This window comes from Arvicanthis niloticus, chromosome 7 (assembly GCF_011762505.2).
Source record: "Arvicanthis niloticus isolate mArvNil1 chromosome 7, mArvNil1.pat.X, whole genome shotgun sequence".
Taxonomy (NCBI): domain Eukaryota; kingdom Metazoa; phylum Chordata; class Mammalia; order Rodentia; family Muridae; genus Arvicanthis; species Arvicanthis niloticus.
In genome coordinates this window covers 25,102,683-25,119,506 of record NC_047664.1, presented here as the reverse complement: position 1 = coordinate 25,119,506, position 16,824 = coordinate 25,102,683, and the positions used below count along the sequence as shown (strand labels likewise).

The following is a 16,824-nucleotide window of genomic DNA, read 5'->3' as shown; positions in this document are numbered from 1 at the left end:
ACTCAGATCATTCAATAAATATATCTGTATATACAGGAACTACAGATCAGCTGCAAAAAGCAAGTGGATACAACAGAGCCCACAGGGGTTTTGTTGGTATGATAGAAATGGGTTTTTGTTTGTTTGTTTGTTTGTTGAGACAGGGATTCTCTGTGTAACGGAGTCCTGGCTGTCCTGGACTCACTTTGCAGACCTCAAACTCACAGAGATCTGCCTGCCTTTCCTTCCGAAGTGCTGGGATTAAAGGCATGCAACACCACTGCCTGACCATCAAAAATGTCGTTTGTTTTGATGCTAAATAAACGCCCGGGCTTTAAGAAAAATGCCGGAGCAGGCTTTTGGGAGTGTCTTTGGTTTAAATGGGAAAGTACAGAGTTGAGTTCAGCTGAAGAGGCCAAAGAGCCAAACCTAGGCCCAGATGAAGGGAGGGATGGGTGGTACAGCTGGAAGAATAAAAAAAAACAGGCAGTCGACCAAACCTCATCAACAATGGCTTAACTGAGTTGAAGACTCAGGGGCAGTCAAGTGTTCTTTGCCTATCAGGATGGTCAGATGACAGACTGGTAAGGGTTGTTGTCATCATAGTGCTGGATGACTATCTCTTTATGGAGTGTAGGTGAGGATATTGCACCCTTTTCTTGGTATGATGTGCCTACCACGTTCTTTTGCCTGGTTTCCCAAACACAATTTTAACAATCCCATGCGCTGTTACAGTTTACCCTGATAAATGCGCAGGGTGCCACCCTTTCTACTCCAAGCCATAGGCATTTATCAGTCAGTGCTGTGAGTGGAGCTGGACACATGGTACCATAGGTATCCCCTCTGGTACAGGCATCCTCCATCCTCAAAATGGAGTCAAAAGCTCAATGTTTCTCAAAAGCTAAAAAAACCTACTTTTACAGAAGACGAAGCAGGTAGAGCAGGACATATCCTGACCTTAACTTTCTAACATTCAAAAACTGACTAAAATAAACAACTAACATAAATGTTATCTTTATCACATCTCTCCTGCCTCTTTAATATAACTTTTCTGCGTAGATTATCTACTGTAGTCTTACTTCTACGGTAAGGATATGCCACCATAACGGACATACCCTTACTACATGGACAAGGGGGCAGTCTGTCTCTCTTCTACTTGTCTTAAAGGCTTCTGCACCGGCTGAAGGGAACTTGGTCTGGTGTGTGAGAACTTGGTCTGGTGGAGTGGGAAGCAACCCTCCACTCTTGCAGTGGCTCCCAGGGCCTAAGCCGCAGCAAGCTTTGCTTCTCCTATTTTTCCAACTGCGCGCTTGACTTGCCCATGCCTCGCCACAGTGACACGGTGTCCCCAAGAGCGAGGCGATTCTGTGGCAGGTCCTGTCATTGGCCCCATTTCCTCCTCCCAGGAGCCTTCCTTCTGCCGGCCCTCCTTCGGTCACATGACAGGAAGCCCGGCTCCCCGACGTCAAGACGTCTGCCCCCCCCTTTCAATGTCCCCCGGCGCACCGTACGCAAAAAGCGCTGGCAGAGCGCGAGCGATGCTCTGCGAGCAATCCGGTTGGAGAGCGTGTGCACCGCCGGGCGCGGGTTCCCGGATGTCGGCCTCCCGCAAGCTCCGCCCCGCCCCGCCCCGCGCTCGCTCCGCCCTCTGCGCGCCCTGTTCCGTGCCTTGAGGTTGCGGTCAGCGCGAGCCGCTGCAGCGAGTCGGGGCCGCCCGTGAGCGTGAGGCTGCAACCCTCTCCTCCCGCCGACGCATCTCCAACCGGGACTCCGCCCGCCTCGCTCCGGGCCCAGGCCCCGCTGCACCCCGCCCAGCACCGGACAGCAAAGCCGCCGCCGTCGCGTCCCGAGGAACCTACAGCCGCCGCCAGCGCCGCCCGCCGAGCAAGATGGTGAGACCTCGGCTCCCGGGTCGGGCGAGGGAGGGCCCGGGGCGTCCTCCCGGGTAGAAAATTCCAGAGGCCTGGCGGGTGCAGGTGCCGGGTTTCAAGTCCTCGGCCACTTGCTCGCCCCCCGGCCCTGCGCGCTCACGGGCCTCTGCAAGCTGCAAGGCCCTTGCAAACCCCCCCAGCCCCTGCGCGCCTCCTCCGGGCCTCCGCGCGCCCCCCGGCCCCCTGCAAACGCCGGACGTCTCCGCGTCCCCGGCAAGCCGCTGGTCCTCCGCGCGCCCCGAGACTCACCGCCCCCGCCCTCCGCACGACCCTGGGCCTCCAGGCGCCCACAGCGCCCCCGCCCCCGGGTTCTTAAGCCAGTGGGCCTCCGCGCAATCCCGGCCCCGCCGCCTGGGTCGCTCGCTCGGCTCTTTCTGAACCCCTGTCCCGAGGGGCTGCGCCCTCGCTACCCTCCTCCACGAGGAACCCACTTTCCGCCCCCAGATGGGTTTCCAGGTTGGGTTTTTCTGAAATCCGGTGGAAATGATAGTGTGCGGCAAATGGCGCTTTATGTAAGACCCACTTCTCCAGAGTTGTGCTTCCTCCCACTCACTCCGCATTTTCCAGCAGCGAGCCTTGGCAGGGATCCTTCCACTTTCTTGCCTTCGCTCGTTCTCGTATTTATCTCGCTGCTGTTTGCAACCTTAGGGGCATTTTTTTTTTTTTTTTTCGTGGCTGCTTTTCTCTGCTTTGGTGATCATGAAAGGGCCAGCGGGTATACTCGTTAAGACATGGGGTAGCTTGGTCCTGAAGAAATGCTTATATTGGTTTGTTAATGTTTCCTTAATATTTTTATTTTTGTTTTCCCCGTGCTTGTGGTAGTTGTTTTTTGAATGATGGCGATTTAAATTTTCCCTTCCTTACTTTCCTATTAATCCCTAGGTGGAATTCATCTTGTAGTGTTTCTGGCTGACGCTAGGGGTGTGCCTCCTGCCTGTCACCATAGCCAAGAAAATCTATGACGCCTTTAGCTTGTTACCTTACTGGTTCTGTAGCTCCACTTGGCCTGTTTCGTCTTAGCACTCAAGGATTGTGTTCACAGAACAGCGTAGCTGCACTGCGCGTTATATGTCAGTTACTCAAACACGATACTGGATTTTTGACATTTGTTGTAAAAAAATCTTTTCAGTATATATCAAAGAATTTCAGGCAGATTTGGGGTACTTAAATCTTTTAATTGTACAATACCTTGCATGTAAGATTTAAATGCTTCAAACGTGGATTATTTATTGCAATTGAAAACTAATTAGGTGGTTGTTGGTCAAAGAAAGGTTAAAAATATTCAAGTAAGTCAGCTTTTATTTAAAATGTCGGGCTTACTGGCATCGTTAAGACCCATTAAAGGAGCAGCTTCATGATTTGAGAATGTAGAGGAATTTTGTTTTCTTAATTTGGGAAGCTGTTCGGAAGTTTGGCTCCTTGAAGGTTCCAGACCATTAAAGAACACTTAGATCATATCCGTTCATAATACAGTTGTAATACTTTGAAGTTAGGGATTGGACTTAAATTTTGTTTGTTTGTTTTTGAGGCTGTTTTTCTCTGTAGCCCAGGCTTACCCTGGAGCTCCTTGGCTGTCCTGCTTCAGTTTCATCTCTGAGATGTATACCATCACTTTGTACCAGAGTAACTGATGAAAAGGCCTAGTTGTTCCTCTGACCTCACACTCATATTTCAAATGGGTACCTGAGGGCAGTTATGTGGTTTATATTTTGTACCATCTACAGACCTGCATAATTGGGTTAGTTTATAGCAACAGTAACTGAAGCTAAGAAATACAACATAATTTGGGGGTTGACAAGATGGTTCACCCTGTGGCTTTGGGGGCTTAACGGAACTTTGTACATGTTTATTTGAAGATTGGTGTCCACCGCAGTAATTTAAAAAAAAAAAAAAAAACTTAAATTTTTAACTGCGTATATGGGGAAGGGGTATGTTTACAAGAGTGCAGCTGTTTTAGAAGACCAGACGAGGGCTACAGCCTCTGGATTCTGAGTTACCGATAGTTGTGGACTTCACACGGGTGCTGGGGACCAAACCTAGTTTCTGCGAGTGTGGTGTGTGCTCTTAACCCACCGAGCCTGCTCCCGAGTGTGCTTGCTCTAGCGCGCTAGCTCGTGCTCTCTGTCTCTCTCCCAATTTTTATTCTAATTTACACTGTTTGTACTAAAAATTAAGTTTAGGCATCTGTGTTGCATGTTGTTTACCTCAGCTGTTTTTTCAGACCATTAACTTTGTTGTTTATTGAAACATGGTTTCTCTGTGTAGCCCTGTCTGTCCCGGACCGGATTGGCCTTGAACTTACATTCATCCGCTTGCCTTTGCCTCCTGAGTGCTGGGACTGAAGGCATGCACCACCACCATTGGGCATCCCATTGACTCTGGGACTGAAGGCATGCACCACCACCATTGGGCATCCCGTTGACTCTTAAGTTCCTTTTTGCGACTGTTTCCTAGTCATTGACAATATTTTAAGATTTGTTTTATAACATCTAACAGATCATTATTTTCTTGGTGTTTTGGTGTGCATGTGTGTGTTTGGTTTGGTTTCTTTCCTCCAGCTTCCTTTAAAACTTTTCCACTTCACATTTGCCTTGTTCTGTGCCTTCCCAGTTCCTCCCTGACATAGGGACAGTTTTGGTGCGATTCGCACCATATTGTTTTGGAAGTATCAGAACCATGTGCATAACTTGATTTGACCATATGGAACATTGATTAACTGAAAATATGTTGGGCTTCAGAGTGATCTGGGTAATTTTCCAAGCTAAGCCTGCATTTCTGGAAAAAAAAAATCATTACCTTCAGAGAAGCTAATTTTTAGTAGGTGCCACAGAATTGTTAGATTTTCATAAAATTGTCATTTTAACTTATTGTCTGATTAGTTTAAATGGGAAAGTCAACAGGATTAAGTTTCTTACAGGTGTGTGTATGTGTGTGTGTGTGTGTGTGTGTATGAATGATCATTCACGGCTTTGTAGAGGTTGGAGGTGGTGGATGTTGGGTGCCTTCCTCGGTGCTCACCACCTTAGTTTGTGTTTGAGACAGGCTCCCTCACTGAACCTGGAACTTTGGATTGATCTATGCTATCCAGTGAACTCCGGGGGCTCTCCTGCCTCTGCGTCCTCAGCACTGACATTACAGGTGTTTTCTGCTCCATCTGGCTTTTTACATGAATTCGAGGGAGATCAGAACTTGGGCCCTGATGTTTGTGTGCTAAGCAATTTATTGGCTGAGCCAGCCCTGTAAAGGCTCATTCTGACAAGTGTTTTTGTTTGTTGCTTTAAAAGCCGATAAATTGAGGCTGGTATGGTGGCGGACAGCTTTATCCCCAGTGCTTGGGTAAACAGAGGCAGTTTAAGGCCAGACTGGTCGACCTAGCATGTTCCAGGCAGTTGGGCTTTAGTTAACTCCACTGGTTTCATGAGTCAAAGTTTATCCTGCCTTTACCCTATTTTAAAACTGTTAAACATCAAGGATGGTGCGGGTTAGTATATTATAAGATCCGTGTACAGAGCACCTAGGACAGAGCACCTCAGTTAGGTGGTTTGTATCTTAGTTGGATTAGATAATATGGATTTGGGCTGTTGAGACATCCCGGCGTTAGGTAAAGGTGCTTTTCTCCCCAAGCTTGACGACCTGAGTTTGATCTCACACTCACATGGGGTGAGAGAATGGATATCTGAAATCCATCTTTGGATTGGCATGAGCCCCTTCACTCCACCATATGTACAAATGAACAAAAAACGGTACCGTGGGTTTTCTTGTGGAAAACCGTTGGTTTTCTTAACTCTTAAGACAATTTTAAACTTCAAAGAGATTTTAGTTGTTAAAGTTTCCATTTTTATGAACTGCGCCAAACTAATTTCATTTCTAACAGAGTTAAAATTTATACACATTTTAAAGAAACAGTTTCTTCTCCCTTTTTTCCCCATTGTGGATGAGAAACTTAAAATGGACCAGGCTGTGAGATACGGAAGCCAGCTAAGAGTCAGTCAGCCGTGAGAGGGATGGGCTGCATGGAAAGACTAAGTGTCTGCTACCAGCCGTGAAGCAGGATGAGTAAGTCAGGAGAATCAAGTAAACAGGCTGTCTGTGGACTTTAGTCTGGGTAAGGCAGTGGGGATTCATTCATACCAACGAATACTTGCAGACTTTGTCTGTTGGTCACTAATTACTGTTCTCTTTGTTGCAGAAGATACTAAAATTGGTTTTCTTGTCTTCACAGTAGTTGTGAAATAGGATGTGATGGATGTTGTGAATGGTATAGACTGAATCTGCCAAAAATAGAGCAGAGAGGCACCATGGGCTGGAAAGCTTTGAGAGTAAAGAGTTGTGCAGGGTCTAAAACTATTATTAGGGCTGCAGAAGAGAGGTGAGGGCATCCCGGAGATGTTTCATAGCCTGAAGGCAGGAAGAGTGTGTGTATTTAGAGTAGTGATTCTCAAATGTGGGTCTGAAATCAGCAGGGTCACTAATTTGGAAGCTTGGTGTGTCCTACCTTCCTACCTTACACAACCTGGCAGTGAGCCCAGCAGCTCAGTTTTTATAGGTCTTCAGGTGATTGTGTGGTAAAACTTGAGAGCCCCTGCTTAAGACTGTTACTTATCTAAATCGTAATTGGGTCTGATAATCTACTTAGCACTAACAATGTAAACATTGAAGGCATGATTATGATCTCTAAGCAGAGTCAAGGTGAGTAAACAAGACAGTGATTATGGAGTACTGTGCCTGCTTTAGCAAACTAAATGTAGGGTGCTTGTAAAAGCAGGTGCGGTGCAGGCAAGTTTAATTCAGATTGGGGTGGGAGTCACAGCCTCCTGGAAGACTCGGAGCTGTTTTCAAAGGATGAGTGGGCAGTTACAGTCATAGAGGCATGAACATAGAAAACTGTCCAGGGACCAGAAGTGCAGGCCTAACACGGTTTTCTTAGGATTTTTTAATTTTATAGGAGTATGTTCAGTTGATTCCATACTTTTATTAACCATATGTTAAATGTTAACTACTTCTGTTAACGATTGTCTCACTCCAATATAGTGTTCAACAAGTTACACTAGGTATTTACTTTATTATAAAATAGATTTGTGGTAAATGGTTTTTGCTTGGCTGTAGGCAGGCTAGGTTGGATCACAGTGTTCACTAGATTGTTAAATGTATTTTTGAGATTTATTATACTTTTCAACTTATGTACAGTGGGGTTTATCAGTCAGTTAACTCCATTGTTTTAAACATTAGCATCATTTTTAAGTAGTAGAATTGCATTTATTTTTGAGAGAGAGTACTTTGTAGTTTGGTTATTTTAATAAGAGGTAAATCTGTATGTGGGAATTAACTGAGAAATAATTACATTAAAAGTGAAGCAGTCACTTTGCAAGACAACCTGGATGTCCTTAGAAGGTAGCAGTGCACAGAGAGTAATGGTGTGCTGCCTCACGATGCAAGCCTGAAGCCAGAGTTGCATTTGGGTGGAAGGAGGAAGCCAACTCTGCAGCATTGTCCTCTGACCTGCACATGTGCATGGCAGCATGTGTGTATACCACACACACACACACACACACACACACACACACACACACAGAGAGAGAGAGAGAGAGAGAGAGAGAGAGAGAGAACATTTAAAGAAAAGAATTACCATATAATATACACTCAAGAACTCAAGAGTATACGAATAACAGAATTTAAGGCAGCATGCTATAAAGATTAAGTTTCTTTCACCATTGTGAATATGCAGTGGTACTATCCTGTGTGTTCATCAGCAGTTGGATGAGTAACGAAAATGTGGCATGTACATTTCATACACTCACAATGAAGTTTGATTCACCAGTCAAGGAGAAGGGAATCGTTATCTGCAGGGAAGTGGATAGAATTGGGGCTTGTCATGTTATACTAACAGCTAGTTTTAGACAAGTATCTTTCATAGGTGGAACAAAGATTTAAATCAGTGGTTATCAGCGTTCCTGTTGACCCTTTAATGTTGTGATGATCCCAGCCATAAAAATGCTACTTTAGGACTATAATTTTGGTACTGTTATGAATTGTAGTGTAAATACCTGATGTGCATGATATCTGATATTTGACTCCTGTGAAAGGATTATGTGACCCCAAGGGGTCATGACCTAAGAGTTGCGAAACACTGGTTTAAATGACTTCATACAATATGTGCCATGAAAATAGAAGGGAGACAGTTTGGGAGGGGGAGGGGATCAGCAAGAAAGGAAAGAGAATTGGCTAAGATGAGAGAAATACATGAGCAAGTATTACAGGATTCTTCATGCAACCGAAATGAGTAATACATGTAAAGTGACATAAAAGCAATTATAGTAGTACATTTGAGAGTGCCTTTGTTAGGGTCACTACAGTTATGATGGCCACCATGATACTAATTTAGGGAAAGGTTTTATTTTGAGTGTACTTCCACATCACTATATTGTTGAGGGACGTCAAGACAGGAGCTCAAGCAGGGCAGAATCCTGGGGGCAGGAGCTGATGACAGAGGCCATGGAGTCGTGCTGCTTACTGACTTGTTCCTCATGGCTTTGCTACAGCACCCAGGACCTCCTGCCCAGAAGTGGCAGTACTCAAAATGCGCTGTGCCCTCCCACATTTAAATGTCCTACAGTCTTGCTTGCCTACAGCCCCAACTTATGGAGACATTTTTCTCATTTGAGGCGCTCTCCTCTCAGATGACTCCAGCTTGTGTCAAATTGTCATAAAATTAGCCTAGCCAGCATAGGTAAGGACCTGAAGGAATGCACTAACAGTGCAGATGGAGGAGGAGGACTGGATGTGTTTGTGTTTAGGCAGGTGAAAGGGACAGAGTACTTGTTGCAGTGTTGGAGAGGAGTGGATCCTGCTTTGGTGACTGGGTAGGTGTTTGTGTAACTCAGGCACAGGCGGAATATGTTTTTTGTCCTGGTTACTCTGAACTGCTTACAGATGTTCAGGGAGAGATGGAGCTTCATATGGTGTTTGGTTGGTGGTTGTTTGTGTTTTTTGTTTTGTTTTTGTTTTGTTGGTTTTATTTGTTTTGTTTTTGTTTTTTTCTTGCAGCACAATCATTAATAAAGATGAAAAACTGGGCATGTTGACACATACCTTTAATCCCAGTAGTCATGAGGCAGAGGCAGGCAGATGTCTGAATTCAAGGCCAGCTTGATTTACATAGTGCTAGGCCAGAGAGGGCTATGTAGAGACCTTGTCTCAAAAAAGGGGGTATAGTGAAAAATTATTTACAGTGGATGATATGTAAATTTTATGTGTGCATGTAAGTTTTCTTTTATAACAACAGTAGAAATGTATCTCCAGTTCAGAGTGACGTTATCAGACGCTGGTGTACAGTAGCTGGCCACAGCTCTGCCTTTACCACTCTTCTTACTATTCTCTTATCTCATTTTCTTGTTTTTTTCAGTCTACTGCATCTCTGTGAAGTCTAATTCAGAGGTGGTAGCTATAATGTGGCTGAATTCTAGTTAAAATTAGACTCTGATTTGAGCTCAGTAGCACAATGTGTCTAATTTTATGAAGAAAAGCCTGCTACAGTCTTGCTTTTGGTATGATAGAAGGCATCTCAAGCCAGGCAGTGGTGGCGCATGCCTTTAATCCCAGCACTGGGGATGCAGAGGCAGGCGGATTTCTGAGTTCGAGGCCAGCCTGGTCTACAGAGTGAGTTCCAGGACAGCCAGGGCTATGCAGAGAAACCCTGTCTCGAAAAACAAACAAACAAACAAGCAAACAAACAAACAAAAAAAACCAAAAAAACAAAAAAAAAGGCATCTCAAGAGGGAGTAGAGTATGCCGGCTTAGACCTGCTCCTCCTATGAAGTCACCAGCCCCAGTACAGGGTCCTGCTCTCATGACTTCTCACAGGCTATACTTTCAAATCTTATCAGCATACTAATTTGCTGGTTAAGTTTCAACATAAGAACCTTCTCGAGGACATTTGCACCCTAACATCCTGCTCCCCTTCCCTCAGATTACCTTCTGATCCTAGAAGTCTAATTGATTAGCATCAAAGTTCGAGTCTGAGTTTCATTAGAACCAAGTAGAAGTGCAGTTGAGCATGTCAGTTATCCCAAGGCAGGTTCTTGACATTCTGAACTTGGACATTGAGTTACTCTATTCTAAAACAGACATCCCCATTTCAAGCTTTGTGGCTTTGATATTTCTTTCAATTACATTTCAGTTCTGCTCAAATTCTATGAAATCCTAGAACATTTATGTGTTCTTTGTAACACGGGTGACTATTTTCTCTGGTTTCTAGTAACTTTTCATTTGTCTTTCAGACCTCACCAGGATGGTTTTAACTGGGTGCATTTCTTTCTTAAGACTTACATTTTTTATTGTAAGGCCAGAAGACAGCCTCAGCTCTGATGTGATTGCTGGGAACTGAACCTGTGTCTGTCATCAAGCATGCTGAGCCATCTCTCCAGCCTAGCTGCATCTTTCTACCAGCCTTCTGGTTAGGACCACTTAATCACTGAGAAGTGTTAGCTTTCCTTACAGCTCTGAGCCTTCACCTACAGTAATGAGGTTAATCTATTCCGGAAGACAGGCTTCTTATCTAATGTCTTTTTAAGGTCTTTTGTAATACTGCAGTGACAGTTTCAGCCAGGTTAGGGAGGGGAAATCAAAGCATAGGATTGCGTTCTATACTGTAGAAGTTTCTCTTAGGTAGTGCTGGTCTAAAATGTGTTATGCATCTCTGGTGGCAATACTCTTAATTACTAGCATGGGGTGGGAGTTGGAAAAGATGTGAATTTGGATTCTGGCTCTGGCTTTTGAGTGTGTGTGTGTGTGTGTGTGTGTGTGTGTGACACACACACAGAGAGGGGGGAGGGAGGGGGGATCCTGAATAAATGTCATAAGCAGGTTATACTTTATCTAAAATAGGAAGAACTCCACTTCCACTACATTGTCTGGAAATCTAGTAGGCAGTCATTTAATGTATTTGGCTCTTTATTCTCTGTAGTATTGAACCTTGCTGGAAGCTCTTAAGAGTCCTGTCCTCCTGGCTTCTGTGACTGTGCTACCACCCTGACCACCGTCAGTATTTGTTTCTAGATTTTCATCTGTCGTTTGGTCCAGAATTCTTTTGTATCTCTTTGCCATTTTTAAATCCCATATATTATAAAGAGACAAATCTTTAACAAAAAGACTCCAGAATTACTGGTGGTGCTTGTTACTATTATCATTATTAGAGATGATCACTCTTAATGTGAAATGGTCTGGTCAAGGCTTTTTCTCCATGTTATTCTAAGCTATTAGGCAGTCGTGCTGTGCAGTTCATATCGTACTTATGTCTGCGACATAGATTGGCTCAGTAGTGTCTATAGAGAAGGAAATGAATGATATTGTAAGTGTATTAACTTTTTCCCCACCAAGTAATGGCAGCTGAATCCAGGGTACGCCAATACACCTGAAAACAACCAACGACAAGAGAATGTGCTACTGCGTCCAGGACAGAAGAACACAGTGTACTATTTGTTTAGTTTACTTTCTTCCTTGTGACTCGGCTTTTGTGTCAGAAGAATTTATGTCACCATTTTCCCTTAGACATTGTGATCTACTCCATGTTTCCATACGTAGCTCCAGCTTTCCCTCACCCCCTTCAGTTATTTATGTGTGCCTTTACAACGCTGTGCATTGATTTATTATCCAGCACTACTGTAACTGTTAGGATTTGGGTTTTTATTAGTACTTTAGCTATAGAATGCAAGATTTTGAGTGTATACTTTACTCAAGACCAGTCCCCCTACCTCCCCAGGCGCTAGAAACTGAACAAGGTGCTGCTGCTGCACACGCTCAGCAGGGACTCTGAGCTGCGCGTTTTAAGAACATGAAGGCTAGGGCTCTGGGGGTGGGGTGTGGGGTGAGGAGTATATGTTAATAACAAAATCCTATAATTTAGATCTGTTCTTAAATCTTTTATCCACTGTCTCTGTCACAGTTGGACTGTTCTGAAACCAATGCTTAGATTCTTTCTTCACTGTTTATCATGTTGCCACGGTTGTGCTGGAAAAGAGGGCCGATGTCCTTCTACGTTCAATTAAACGTTCCTGCCTCCCTTCCAGATCTAAACTTCAGACTTCTTTCTATTGTATGTATGTTCTGACCCTTAGTTTCTTGACATTCTGATCCTTAACCAAATCAGGATGTTTCTTAAACACCTCATCCCTTTTCACTTTTTGGTGCTTTGCTTGCCCTCTATTTTCCCTGTGTGGTTTGCCTTCCTCTTTGACAGAATCCGTGCCAGTGACATTGTATGAAAGCTACTCAATTCCCCTGGACAATTAATAATCAGCTGTATGTAAGTAACTTTCTCAGTAGCCTGTCATGTTTTACATACAGTATGTTTATCTGCCTTTCCTAAGTTCGGGGTTCTTCTAGGGCAAAGAGCTTTTTTTTTTTTTAATTGGATATTTTATTTACATTTCAGATGTTATCCCCTTACCCCATCTTCCCCCCCAACCCCCTGTTCCATCCCCCTTCTGCTTCTATGAGGATGTGCCCCCCCCCACTCCTACCTCCCCACCCTCGTATTCCCCCCACACTCAGTGTTCAGCCTTCATGGGGCCAAGGATCTCCTCTCCCACCTATGCCGAACAAGGCCATCCTCCCCTACATATACAGCTGGAGCCATGGGTCCCTCCCTATGTGCTCCCAGGCTGGTGGTTTAGACCCTGGGAGCTCTGGTTGGTTGGTATTGTTGCTCTCCTCATGGGGCTGCAAACCCTTTCAGCTCCTTCAGTCTTCTCTCTAACTCCTCCATTGGGAACCCCATGATAGTTAGCTCTGAGCATCCACCTCTGAATATATCAGACTCTGGCAGACCTCTAAGGACACAGCTATATCAGGCTCCTGTCAGCATGCACTTCCTGACATCCACATTAGCGTCTACCTTTGGTGACTGCACATGGGGTGGATAGCAAAGGGCATTTTTATAAATCTAGTCCCATGTAATATTTTCTTCTCATGTAAAGCAGAAATGCAAGGGAGCAGATTACACTTTTGTCTCTGGTTAGGCTGGCTAGTGCAGCTGCTGTATGGAAATGCCCCCATGGCCTTCAGGCTGCTGGTTTGTCACAGAGGGAAGTGCTGTTGATTCTGAAAGTTAAAGAAGTGTTTTGCTTAACGATTATTATGTATTTGAATAGGGAGTTATATATAAAGTGTTATATTTATTTTAAGTATTAAACTTTTCACAGTTTTTAGGAAACTCAAAATATCAGTACTTTTCATTTAAGCTGCTTTTGCATTTTCTACATAGTCTCGGAACAACTGACAAACTAAGTATAATTCTAAATCTTTGATTCCATTAAACAAACATGTAATATTCACCTACAACATAGGGCAAGCATTGCTGAGTACAAAGATGGAAAATAAGAGATGACAATGCTAGAGAATCATAGCACTTAGCAGTCAAAGCATACTAGAAGGAAAGTATTAATAAAGAAAAAAACCACTGCTGCAGCAGATCTATCCTAAGATAGTGTCTCTGCTTACCTAGTTTGAACTTGATATGTTGTAATTTGTGAATTTTGCTACATTGATTCTAGTCACATTACTCATCTAGTGTATAAAGTCAAGTAATCCTTTAAGTGCTGAAAAAACACTTGACTCTGTTACATAGCCTCATTCAGTTTCAAGTGATACTCTGTAATGTACCTATGCTACCAGCCTTGGGCTTGTTTTGCTTTATTTTTCTCCTTCCCTTTATAGCTGTAAAATAACTACTAGGTGATTTAGAGAGGGGTGTTTTGGGCGGGGCCTGAGTGTGTGTGTTGTGTTATCTTGTGTATTTGATAAACTGCAAAACTTTTTACATTTTTCTTAAGAGAACCCAACTACTGAAAAGCAGTATATAACACTGCACTGTCAGGTTTAGTTTCCATAATCTGGTTTTCTGTCTGTATTTGTGTGTCTGTTTGTCTGTCTATCTGTCTGTCTCCCTGTCTCCCTCCCTCCCCCGCCTCTTTACATTTTTTTAACTATCTTTTTTTATTATCAAATCATAATTTTTACTTTTTAACACAGGGGTTATAAACACAAAAATGCAGGATGTGGGGAAAGGGACACGGGAGCATAGGTGTTCAGGGGGAGTACAGATATCTTTCAGAACAGGCTATCAGCTGGGTAAAGGTTCAGGGGACAGGCCACTATGACTCTGCCTATGATTCACTTGTCCTTATCTAAGTTGGTACTATCTGCCAAGGCTGCCTGTTTACAAGGTCTATGACTACTCAGGCTGGTAGATTTCCACAAAAGCTGCCTGTTTACAATAGCTTATAGCCATCTGTTTCAGGGTTTTTCCACAGGGACCCAAGACTTTGTGTTAGCAGGCATGTATGTCAGGCCTATTGCTGATTCTAGGCTTATGGCTGATTTCAGGCCTTCAGTGTATAAGCAGGGCTGCCCCTGACATCTCCTCTCTTCTCCAAGTATAGAAGGGCTGTGGTGATTCTAATCTTGCCAAGGTGGGGATAGAGGCCTGACCTCCAGTAATTAAAGGGGACCTGTAATGGCTCCGGTCCTCCTGTCATTGTCCAGTGAGGCATGAGAGCCATACCCATCCTGATGTCTTTTTCCTGGAGAGGGGATACTTTTGATATCAACCTGTATGCAGTCAGACTTGTCCCTTGGGAACCCAGAAACATATTTTTAACTTTTATTTATATTCCCTTGCAGTGCTTAGCCTCACAGCCTAAGCAAGAATTCAGATAGCCAGTCAGAGGGGGTTCTGGGTGGCCCCTCTCTGCTTGGTCTAGGGGCAGAAGTCCCCTCTTTTAGGTTGGGTGGAGATGGGATTTTTGAACACCCTGGATAGAGTAACAACCTCATCTTGAGTCTCGTGGTCCTCCATAACTAACTTATAATAATGTATCTGAATAGATTTTGCTATCAGATTATCTATCTGTTGTTTCACAAAGTTAGTCAGCCTATTTAAGGCCCAAGGACCAAAGGAAATAAGCAAAAATAACCCACTTAATGGTCCCAAGATGGAAGGAAGTAGGGTTGACAATCATGGAGAGGTTGAAGACCAATTCTTGTACCAGCTCTCATCTTTCTCTTTCTCTCTCTGTCTTTTCTCAAGACCTTCTCTGTCCTTTTTCATGCTCTCTTTAATCATCCCTGTCTCTTTATATTTTTATGTTAACATTTACATGTATCTTAATTACTTTTCCTGTTGCTGATAAAATTCCTCAACAAAAGCATCATAAGAGAGACTGAGTTATTCTTGGCTCACAAGTAGAGTTCATCTTTCTAGAAGTCAAGGCACAGGAGTCTGCTCAGAAGTGATGGTGCTTGAGCACAGCCAACTTTTCCTTTTATCCAACCTGGTACCTAAGCCTAGGAAGTAATGGCCCATACCTTTAAGCCATCTTCCTTACTCAGTCAACGGGTTGTCAGCATTAGCATTTCACAATGTGTGTGCCGGAAGAGCGGACGTCTGGGTATATGTGCACTTCTGGAGGCCAGAGGTTGACATTGAGTTTTTGCCTGGATTGCTCTGCACCTTAGATGTTGGGGCTTGGGGTCTCTCCATTGAACATCGAGCCCTCCCTACTAGGCTAGTCTAGCTAGCCACCTTAATCCAGGGATCTCCTGTCTCTGCCTTAAAAGCAATGAGATTGCATGCTCACTGTTCTGCCCACCAGGTACATGGGCATTAGGAATCTGAACTTCAGTCCTCACTCTGGAGCAGCAAGAGCCTTTACCCACAGAGGCATCTCTTCAGCCTGTATAATCTGATGATCTAAATGGAGCTCACTGATTACTGCTGAGCTTAGAGTGAAAACTGCATCTGCCTTTCATTGTCTTAGTGTTTTATCCTCTTCTGGCATAGCGCTGTCCATCCCCCTATGGCCACCCTCATCGTTAAAATGCTGGATCAGTAAGACCAGCATGACAAGCATATGAAAAATTTGGTGATGAAGTGTAAATGTTACAATTATTATGGAAACAGCTTGTCAGTTGATAAACATACAATCACTATGTGGTCTATGAATTCCAGTTTATATTTATTATTCTTTTGTCTCTCTGCAGCTGGCTTTAACAAAGTATTCTTATGATGTATTGTGTTAAATGAACCAGAATGATAGCTGGGCATGGCTGTAATAATATAAGCATTTCAGAGGCTGGACAGGTTTGTGAATTTGAAGCCAAGTTGGTCAAGACTGTCTCAGAAAACCAAAAAAGAATCAGTATTTTTTTTAAATTGTTGAACAGTTTTGTTACTGGATATGCCACTTTATTTGTTCATTGGTCAGGCCTTTCCTCCTCCTCTCCCTAAGAATAATAAAGAAGAAAATTTGTTCATGAATGTTTGTAATAACATTATTCGGTGTAGGCAAGAAATAGAAACAGTTCAAATGTCTATTTTGATAGATAAGTGGATAAATACAATGTGATATAGCCATATAATGAAATATTAATAAACATTAAAAAGACATATACTGTCTTAGTTAGGGTTTTACTGTTCTGAACAGACACCATGACCAAGGCAACTTTTACAAGGGCAACATTTAATTGGAGCTGGCTTACAGGTTCAGAGGTTCAATTCACTATCATCAAGGCAGGAACATGGCAGTGTTCAGGTAGGCATGGTGCTGGAGGAGCTGAGAGTTCTACATCTTCATCTGAAGGCTGCTAGCTGAATACTGGCTCCCAGGCAGCTAGGATGAGGGTCTTAAAGCCATACTTTCTCCAACAAGGCCACACCTACCCCAAGGCCATATCTCCTAATAGTGCCACTCCTTGGGCCAAGCGTATTCAACCCACTACACATACTGATGGTTTTACTGTATAGCTGAGGCTGGCCTCAGACTGGCAATCCTCCTGACTCAGCTCCCAAATTCTAGGATTACAAGGGTGAGCCACCATGCTTGGATATTGTATTGGTTTCATGTAGCCATTTTGAACT

The 16,824-nt window shown here is 43.7% G+C and overlaps 1 protein-coding gene across 1 annotated transcript in view; it reads left to right on the top strand.

The window, feature by feature from the left end:
- The first annotated feature begins 1,643 nt into the window (after window positions 1–1,643).
- The window catches only part of Ppp3r1 (protein phosphatase 3 regulatory subunit B, alpha), a 41,685-nt gene continuing 26,504 nt past the window's right edge, over window positions 1,644–16,824 (top strand). The window contains exon 1 of the mRNA XM_034508598.2: window positions 1,644–1,871. Within this exon, the coding sequence (XP_034364489.1) occupies window positions 1,869–1,871 (3 nt within the window). The 5' untranslated portion in view covers window positions 1,644–1,868. The remainder of the gene's footprint in view (window positions 1,872–16,824) is intronic.